Source organism: Ammodytes marinus, assembly GCF_949987685.1.
Source record: "Ammodytes marinus genome assembly, chromosome: 13".
Taxonomy (NCBI): Eukaryota; Metazoa; Chordata; class Actinopteri; order Uranoscopiformes; family Ammodytidae; genus Ammodytes; species Ammodytes marinus.
Genome location: NC_137217.1, coordinates 31,228,664 through 31,238,663, shown reverse-complemented (window position 1 = coordinate 31,238,663; position 10,000 = coordinate 31,228,664). Strand labels below are relative to the sequence as shown.

At 40.4% G+C, this 10,000-nt stretch overlaps 2 protein-coding genes across 5 annotated transcripts in view; both read left to right on the top strand.

Moving 5' to 3' along the window:
• The window catches only part of LOC307260013 (uncharacterized protein), a 491,510-nt gene that overhangs the window by 106,206 nt on the left and 375,304 nt on the right, over positions 1-10,000 (top strand). The window lies entirely within an intron of this gene.
• Positions 1-10,000, top strand: part of capn7 (calpain 7) — a 26,833-nt gene that overhangs the window by 2,364 nt on the left and 14,469 nt on the right. Inside the window, exons 3-14 of one of the 2 annotated variants that reach the window (XM_080039790.1) lie at positions 29-186; positions 775-842; positions 1,792-1,831; positions 2,625-2,824; positions 3,438-3,524; positions 4,669-4,795; positions 5,075-5,160; positions 6,146-6,239; positions 7,508-7,654; positions 8,086-8,192; positions 8,673-8,793; positions 9,894-10,000. The exon at positions 9,894-10,000 is cut by the window's right edge and continues 38 nt beyond it. In XM_080039790.1, the coding sequence (XP_079895916.1) occupies positions 29-186; positions 775-842; positions 1,792-1,831; positions 2,625-2,824; positions 3,438-3,524; positions 4,669-4,795; positions 5,075-5,160; positions 6,146-6,239; positions 7,508-7,654; positions 8,086-8,192; positions 8,673-8,793; positions 9,894-10,000 (1,342 nt within the window). Of the gene's footprint in view, positions 1-28; positions 187-774; positions 843-1,791; positions 1,832-2,599; positions 2,825-3,437; positions 3,525-4,668; positions 4,796-5,074; positions 5,161-6,145; positions 6,240-7,507; positions 7,655-8,085; positions 8,193-8,672; positions 8,794-9,893 lie in introns of both variants that reach the window. The other variant, XM_080039789.1, reaches the window with a different exon arrangement.

Sequence of the window (10,000 nt, the reverse complement as noted above, 5' to 3'; positions counted from 1 at the left end):
CAAAGTGTCTGTGTGTGTCCCATTATAGTCCAGGCCCAGACGAACGACCCTCTGAAGTCGCGTGAGCAGGTGGATTTGGAACGAGCCCATTTCCTGGTGACACAAGCCTTCGAGGAAGATGAGAAGGGAACGGATGATGAAGCAATAGAGCTGTACACACAGGCTGTGGAGCTGTGCATTAAGACGGTAGGTTTTCTCTGTCTGTCTGTCACTCTCTCTCATTCTCACTTTCTCACTTTCTCACTTTCTCACTCACTCACTCACTCACTCACTCACTCACTCACTCACTCACTCACTCACTCACTCACTCACTCACTCACTCACTCACACTCTCTCTCTCTCACTAACTCTTAGATATTTCTATCTATCTATCTATCTATCTATCTATCTATCTATCTATCTATCTATCTATCTATCTATCTATCTATCTATCTATCTATCTATCTATCTATCTATCTATCTATCTATCTATCCATCCATCCATCCATCCATCCATCCATCCATCCATCCATCCATCCATCCATCCATCCATCCATCCATCCATCCATCCATCCATCCATCCATCCATCCATCCATCCATCCATCCATCCATCCATCCATCCATCCATCCATCCATCCATCCATCCATCCATCCATCCATCCATCCATCCATCCATCCATCCATCCATCCATCCATCCATCCATCCATCCATCCATCCATCCATCCATCCATCCATCCATCCATCTATTTACTTGCTTGTATTTATTAATCATTTTGTCTATTTTTGTCAACAGTCCAACAACACATCTGACCAGGCGCTACAGACCAAGCTAAAGCAGCTAGCGCGCCAGGCTTTAGACAGGTACATGTCCCTGAAACCTAGGTTGCGCTCCGAATCGCAAACTTTCTACTATATAGTAGGTAGAAAAAAGATTTAGGATGTCCCGATTCTTGTGGCCAGATTTAGGATGGTTAGAAGTACCCGGATGTCCTACTTCATCCGGCCAAGATTGTTAGTGTTGAAAGCAGCATCCTATTTGGGCGATTCTGACCCACAATCCAGTGCGCACGTGAAGTGACGTCACATCGTCGAAGCCTCCATATGAAAACAAACGGGGATGCGACGGATATAAAAACAAGAGGCAAGATCAAGGCGCAATGTTATGATGAAATAAGAGAGTAAAAGTATGTCCCAATAGTATGCCTACTGCATCCTAACTAGATTATTTTTATCGTCGGATGTAGTATGTAGAATAGAAAAAAGAAAGAGTATGCGATTCGGAATGCAACCATAGTGCTGTTATACTGCTGTGGTAATGAATGTTGTTTACCGCTCCACTACATTACAATTACAGAGTTGGCTGGTAGTTAAATTCTGAATTGTTCTCATGTTCCTTTTGTTCAGTTTTCCATATTCTTTCTTTATGTCCTAAAAAAACAATGTAACTAAAATTTCCAGCTTAAAATTAACAATATATAATAATAATTCAATTGCTTCAAGCTTTATTAGACAGTACAGAGTTGAAATGGGGAGACAGAGGGAGAGAGAGAGAGGGGGGATGACCTGCAGTAAAGGTCCACGGGTCGGATTTGAACCCATGACCACTGCAACGGAGGATGGAGCCGATATGGTACACGCTCTATCCACTACACCACCGGAGCGCAATAATTCAATTGTTAAACTTTTGTTTAATTGTTATAATTTTCTAAAACATTTATTTTTCTTTTTTTGAATTTCGTCCATAAAAAAACAAAAGTGATTACATTCTCCATATTAAATCTATCCAATATGCTCCATTACTTTCCATCAGGGCGGAGGGTCTAAAGGAATCCCAGTCTAAATCCACCCAGGCTAAAAACTGAGAATTCATTTCATTCTTCATTCTTCATTTAATGTAAAAAAAGAAATAAATAATAATAAAGAATCTTTACAAAGACCGCTGTTATAAAAACAGTTGAATTATTCTTCTTATTCCTATTTTATTTTGTCCTTAAAAAACAAAGTGATTCAAATTCTCTATATTAAATTTACCTCCACTTTTTTTTTTTTTTTTTTGCATTTTTATGCTTTATTGACAGTTTAGAGACAGAGTTGAAATGGGGCAGAGAGGGGAGTGACATGCAGAGTACGACCACGGGCTGGAATCGAACCCGGGTGCGCTGCTGGCCGAGGCCCATGGGGGGGACGCCCTTTCTATCAGGGCGGAGGGTCTTAAGGAGTCCCAGTCTAGGTCCAGCCAGGCTAAAAACTAAGAACATCATATTAATAAAAAAATCTATAAAAATAATGTGGTTCTTACATACATTCAATTGTATAATTTACTTTTTTAATTTTGTCCATAAAAAAAACAAAGTGATTCAAATTTCTCCATATTAAATATCCCAATATCCTGGGGGCGCCCGTAGCTCAGTTGATAGGGCGTCCCCCCCCCCCCACCCCCGGGCCAAGGCCCCACAGCGGACCCGGGTTTGAATCCTTCCCGTGTCTGTTCTCTGCATGTCCTCTTTGCCCCATTTTCAACACTGTCTCCCCAATCTGTCTAATAAAGCAAAAATGCCCAAAAAAATAAATAAAAAAAATATATATACATCCCAATATCCTCCATTTCTTTCCATCAGGGCGGAGGGTCTTAAGGAGTCCCAGTCTAGGTCCAGCCAGACCCCGGCTCAGGACCGGAGTAAGCCCAGCCCTGGTGCCTCGTCTGTGGGTCCGGTGAGGCAGTTCTTCCCCCTAGGACCAGACTTCAGCCTCCAGGACCGGCAGCAGCCACAGCCCGTCCGCCCCGTGCACAGCAGCGAACCCCAGGGCCAGAGATACACGGCAGAGGAGATAGAAGTGCTCCGGTAGGAAGGACACTGATATTCTATTATATTCTATTCTATTCTATTCTATTCTATTCTATTCTATTCTATTCTATTCTAGTCTATTATATTCTATTCTATTTATTTAATACTTTATTTTGAATTTTTTTCTTTTAAAAAAACATGAACACACAACTGAAAAACTGCTCATTTCGTCCCTCTTGCACATAGAAAATGGTATTTATTATTTATTTATTTCAGCAATTTGTATTTGGATAGGTTATCTTGAGGTCTGCTGCTGCAACTCTCAGCTCCTTTAAATCAAACCTGAAGACTTTTCTGTTTCCCTTTCAACCTGTCATTTAAATTTTATTAAAACTGTTTTATTTAAATGTTTTATATCTTTTCATATATATATTTTTGAAATACTTTATTTGAACAAATACAAAGAAATATATTATTAAACACTTTCTTTTTTTCTTTTGAAGAACATGAACACACAAAGAAAAGATAAAAACAAAATAAATTATTTATTTTCTATTTTATATATAGCGTCTCCCTCTTTCATTTTCTGATTGGTGGAACATTGATTACTTTTAAAACATGTTTGAGCAAAGGTTTAATTTGTTATCTTACCTTACTCTTTTATTTCCAGGAGTACGTCTACCATCAACGGCATGGCTTATGTTCCCTTCATGAGTGTGGATCTAAGGGAGCGCTTTGCCTTCCCCGTCCCTTTCTCGTGAGTTTGATATAAGTTTTTTTTTTAAAGATTATTTTTTGGGCATTTTCAAGCTTTATTAGATAGTACAGAGTTGAAATGGGGAGACAGAGAGAGAGAGGGGGGGGGGGGATGACCTGCAGTAAAGGTCCACGGGTCTATCCACTACGCCACCGGAGCGCCCCTTAATTATTATTTTATTTTATTATTTTCAAGTTTGAAACAATGGCGGCGCGTGCATTTGTTTAGGAAGTGAGTGAAAGAGAGACGGCAGGATGCATGGCCATGAAGTTATGTATTTATACAGCTCTGGAAAAAATTAAGAGACCAGTCTGGATTTTTCTTCAATCTTCATCTCTACATTACTTAACGGAAATGCTCTTAAATGACAAAAAATGTATTGGAATTTGGTAGAAATGTTGTCAGCAGTTTATATTATAAAACCAAAATGTTCATTCTACTCAAACATATGCCTCTAAAGAGTAAAACAAGAGACACTGAATATTTGAAGTGGTCTCTTAAGTTTTTCCAGAGCTGTATGACCATGTTAGATTAATAATGGTAATATGACCATGGTGAAGCAAGGTTAACTGTGATTCAGTAGCGTTCATAAACACAGGGCTTTTCCCGACCTGCCTTCTGTAAATCAATTGGTCAGACTTGGCGGGGATTCAGACCCGAGCAAAGGCATTAAGAAAAACGATATAAAAATAGTATTCTTTGCACTGATGGCCTTGTTTGCTGTTACACGTCATTTATGATCATCAGAGGAAAAATTAGACTGTTTCAGAAATATTTTAAAAATCCTTATAGGTGGTTTAATTAATAAGATTTTACCTCTCTCTGTCTGTCTGTCTCTCTCTCCCTCTCTATCTATCCATCTATCTATCTATCTATCTATCTATCTATCTATCTATCTATCTATCCATCTATCCATCTATCCATCTATCCATCTATCCATCTATCCATCTATCCATCTATCCATCTATCCATCTATCCATCTATCCATCTATCCATCTATCCATCTATCCATCTATCCATCTATCCATCTATCCATCTATCCATCCATCCATCCATCCATCCATCCATCCATCCATCCATCCATCCATCCATCCATCCATCCATCCATCCATCCATCCATTTTAATTTTAATCCTTGTCACTAGGGACAAAACAGGGAAACTGGCTCTGTCTCCCAAACAGAAAGCGATCTTCTCCCGCTGGGTTCGTCCGGACGAAATCTGCAACAACCCGACTATGATCATGTCTGTGTCCAGCTTCAGCATCAAACAGGTCAGTGTGTGTGTGTGTGTTACTGGGTTTAAGAAGTTGTTTTTTTTGCTAATAAATTACTTAAAATGTTACACAGTGCCCCTTTTAAGAATGTCCAAAAAAGCCAAAAGTAGCCACTTAACTGTTTTCTTTGTAGAGACTCCGGGGGCCTTCCATCACAACGCAATTTTCTTTAGCTTTTCGTTAGACCAGCAGCAAGCCACACATTTTCTGCTGTGCTTTATTACAGTTGTATACACATAAGAGAGTGAACTAAACCGACGTGTTCCCCTCTCTCAGACGGTGGTGTCGGACTGCTCCTTCGTGGCGTCCCTAGCCATCAGTGCCGCCTACGAGAGGCGCTACAACAAGAAACTCATCACAAGGTTTTTTTTAAATTCTTTTTTCACAAAACACAAACAAAAAAACACCTGCACCATCACAACATATATTAAAAAAAAAAAAGAATAAAAATGTATAAATAAATCAAAAGTATTCTATGAAACCGCTGTGATTTGGCTGGTGTTTTTAGTATTTATAAAACCCCTGCAAATGAGCCTTGAGTAATTAAAGATCCATTTATCATTGAAAACAGTAATAATTGTCTTCAGAAACCAACTTGGGGCGACTGTGTCTCAGGTGGTAGAGCGGGTCGGCTGATGATCAAAGGGTTGGAGGTTCGATTCCTGCCCTGCCACTTGTGTCATGGTTGTTGTGTCCTTGGGCAAAGACACTTCACCCACCTTGCCTCGTGTGAATGTCGATAGTAAGCCTGCTATCGGTGTATGAATGTGTGTGTGAATGGTAACGTGGGAATGGGAACAGGTCTCCCTTGAAAAAGAGTCTCCGGTCTCAATGGGATTTACCTGGAGAAATAAAGGTTAAAAAAAAAAAAAAAAAAAAAAAAAAAAAAACTTTTATATCAATATGAAACAGAAATCCATAAAATGAAATAAGAATCCAAATTTGTCAGTGTCGTAAATGTCTCGTCATTACAGCTTCTAACCTTTTTAATTACAGGCTATATGTATTTTAATCTTGCCCCTGTAAAGCACTTGGTCTTGTGTCTGAATTGTGCTATAGACATAAACTCGCCTTGCCTTATATATTACATATTTAATAAAAAGACGAATTTGTCGGCCAGTGTCGTAAAAGTCGCACTGCTATCTGCATATCTGTTCCATCTCTTCATTACAGCTTCTAACCTTTTTAATTACAGGCCGACACTGACTTAGCACAATATGCATATTAAAAAGATGAGATAAGATTTAACCTTGAGTCTTCAATTGTGTGTGTGTGTGTGTGTGTGTGTGTGTGTGTGTGCGCGTGTGTGCGTGTGCGTGCGTGTGTGTGTGTGTGTGTGTGTCACAGCGTCATCTACCCTCAGAACAGACGAAGGGAGCCAGAGTATAACCCGTGTGGGAAATACATGGTCAAACTTCACATCAACGGAGTTCCCAGAAAGGTAACATAAAAAATATCAACATCTACAAATACAACACTAAAACGCACAGACATTTGAAATATTAAGACATTTGAAATACAGCAGAATATAGTACGCTTTTAAACGGTACTATTAGGGGGCTGGTTTTCATTGAAAATATTTATATTTTCCTGATTTTGAATGCTTAGGGTAAGGGAGAAAAAATTGGCTACGAGGAACTTTTAGTTTGTGTTCAATCTTGCGCCCCCTTTAGACAAAAGAGGACGTTTTTTTTACCACGCCAGCTGTTGTTCCTGGGTGAGCATATATACCCATGACAAAGGCATTAAAGAGGACCTATTATACTACTTTTCTGGTCTTAATTTCTTGTTTTACACTGCTATAGAGCAACCTGACACGAATCACATCACAAAAAACTATGTAGATTTTCGGGAAGCTCTTTCTCTTATTTTGGCGATCCAGCACATCCTGTCAACACTTGAGTGTGTGTGCTTCGGCAATCTCCGCTCCCTCCGCCTGTGCATCGGCCATCTCCGCTACCCTCCCCCTCCCCTCCTGCAAACCCCACTCCGTTGTGATTGGTTACCTTCCTTCCGAAACACTTTCAGTGGCGGGAAGCGCGAGCATGGACCTATAAGGGCGCGAGGCAGACGCGAACAGGGAAGTGACAGCATTACCATACATGGAAACATCCGCGTGGTCACATCACCAATTTTTATGCGACGTCACCAATTATGAAAGGGTAGACCGCTTTGAAGACGTGACTTCTCGACTGGCTAGAATAGTGTTTAGTGCTCTGCACAGACACCCCAGACGGTCAGCAGGGAATACGTCGAAATGCATGTAAGTCATTATTTGATAATTTAGTATGGTTAAGCATGACTATGAATCATCATAACAACGTTTATAGGTCATAAAAGTCAAAAAGCATCATAGGTCCTCTTTAAGAAAAACTATATAAAAATAGCATTCTTTGCACTGATGGTCTCGTTTGCTGTTACATGTCATTTATGATCATCAGAGGGAAAAATTAGACCGTTTCAGAAATATTTAAAAGTTCCTCGTAGCTACTTAAATTAATAGTGATAAACTTGATAATAAATCCAACGGTGAGAATATTTACTCAATACACTCATATATATATAAGTATATATATATAAACTAGCTATTGTGTTAAAGTCAGGGTCCTCTTTATCTTCACTTAAAGCCAACTATATCCTCTGTCTACCTGTCTCCATCACTGTCTATGCACCATCCATCTATCTGTCTACCTGTGTGTCCCACTACAGGTGATAATAGACGACTACCTGCCTGTGGATCACAACGGGGAGCTGCTGTGTTCCTACTCCAGCAACAGGAATGAACTCTGGGTCTCGCTCATAGAGAAAGCCTACATGAAGGTTATGGGAGGCTACGACTTCCCTGGATCCAACTCGGTAAGTGTGTGTGTGTGTGGGGGGTGGGGTGGGGGGGAGTGTGTGTGTGTGTGTGTGTGTGTGTGAAAATGAGTGCACAAAAAAGTTATTTTAATAAAGCTTTTAAAAACATGTACAGTATCTATATATACATATTTTTATTTACAATTTTTTTATTGATATAAAAATGTATTTGCATTTTTGTTCTCATCATATTTTCTTAATTTTCGTTCAAAATTGATCCATATTATTTCCTTATTAATTAATTTTGTTATTATTTGAAATTTCTTATTCTTATGTGTCCTGTTTGCTTAGTTTTCTCTGTTTATATGCAAAGAGGGAACTGGTTAGTATGCATAACTCTTAACGTAGATAACTTAATAAACAAAGATGGGAATAAATTCTGGTGTGAAAAAAGTCATAATTTTGAACGTATTTTTTCTGTGTTCCAGAACATTGATCTTCACGCGCTCACCGGCTGGATCCCTGAACGCATCGCCATGCACTCAGACAACCAGTCCTTCAGCAAAGACGAAACCTTCCGCATGCTGTTCCAGAGGTGAGAGAGAGAGAGACACACACGCACGAACGAACGAGAGAGACAGAGAGGGAGACACGCACGCACGCAAAAACACACACACACACACACACACACACACACACACACACACACACGCACGCACTCACGCAAAAACACATGCATGCACGCAAAATCGCACAAATGGACGCACACACGCAAAAATGCACGATTCCAAACATGCACGCACACATGGACGCACACACACACGCATGCACACACACGCACGCATGCACACACAGACACACATACACTCAAACACACACACACACACAACCACACGTTTCTGTGTGTGTGTTAGTTTAAAACAAACCTTTCTAACTCCTATTTTGTTTTTAATAGTGCTCCCACCTAATGTATTTGTCTTTTTTTATGTGTGTATGGATTACTGGTGGTCGTTTTACAACATTTTCTTTACTAAATTCTTTATCTGCTTCTCTCTCTCTCTGTCTCGGTTGCTAGGTTTCACAGGGGGGACGTCCTTGTCACCACAGCAACAGGAGTGATGTCAGAGGAGGAAGGAGAGAAATGGGGTTTGGTGCCGACACACGCCTATGCTGTGCTAGACATCAGGAACTACAAGGTTAGCAGAACTTAAGTAGCAGTAGCATTTCATCATAATACGCACTTACATTTAAAGGTTCAGTCAGCTGAATGGTTCTTTTAGCTAACTTCCTGTCAGTGACTGCAGTTAGCGGTCCCCTCGCTCGTCCCTACGTCACCACATTAATGCACTGCGGTCTTCAAGCAGCGAGTTATCTAGCATCATCTCAGATCCATAAGTGTGATAAAAACATGATTAAAAACCATCAAAACAGACATTGGGAAGGATTTTTACCTGCTCCGCCATTGTAGGCGCATACACTTTCATCCATCTGTCGCTCTGGCGTGCACCAGCAGTGAGACGGGTGCCGGTTTGTAGCGTTCTCTCTTGTGATTGGATATCAGTTTCGGGATCCCCGGAAACTTTATTTGCTGATTACATGCACAGCGGATGACTGAGAGATCGGCTTTATGAAACGCACACATTATGAAAGTGATCACTGTATGAATAAAGAGCGATTTAACGCTTATATTAACATAAATAATTCGCTTACTTCATCTTTTAAAGGTGCAGTGTGTAATATGAAATCATCACAACAGTTGGTCTCTATGGTTCCCGTTCAGAGAAGCAACAGAAATTCTTCAAGAACATTCCAGCTGGTAGTTCTGATGGACACAGTGTGGCCAACTGTTCCATTCTGTGCTTCTGTAGAGCTGAAGGCATTCCAACTATGACGCTTCCAAAATGGCCTCATGTCTAAATAGTGCTATATAAATAAATTGTCTGAATCTTTTTGAAGTTTGAATTTCCAAATTTTTCAATATTAAACGAATACTGTATTATGACTGTGTGTGTGTGTGTGTGTGTGTGTGTGTGTGTGTGTGTGTGTGTGTCACTGTGACTGTGTGTGTGTGTGTGTGTGTGTGTGTGTGTACGCGTTAACTGTGACTGTGTGTGTGTGTGTGTGTGTGTGTGCGTTAACTGTGTCACTATGTCTGTGTGTGAGTGTGTACGCGTTAACTGTGACTGTGTGTGTGTGTGTGTGTGTACGTGTTAACTGTGTCACTATGACTGTGTGTGAGTGTGTGTGTGTGTACGCATTAACTGTGACTGTGTGTGTGTGTGTGTGTGTGTTGTAGGGAATGCGTTTCCTGCAGTTAAAGAACCCGTGGAGTCATCTGCGTTGGAAAGGACGTTACAGTGAACGGGACGACAAGAACTGGACCCCAGAGCTGCTCAAATACCT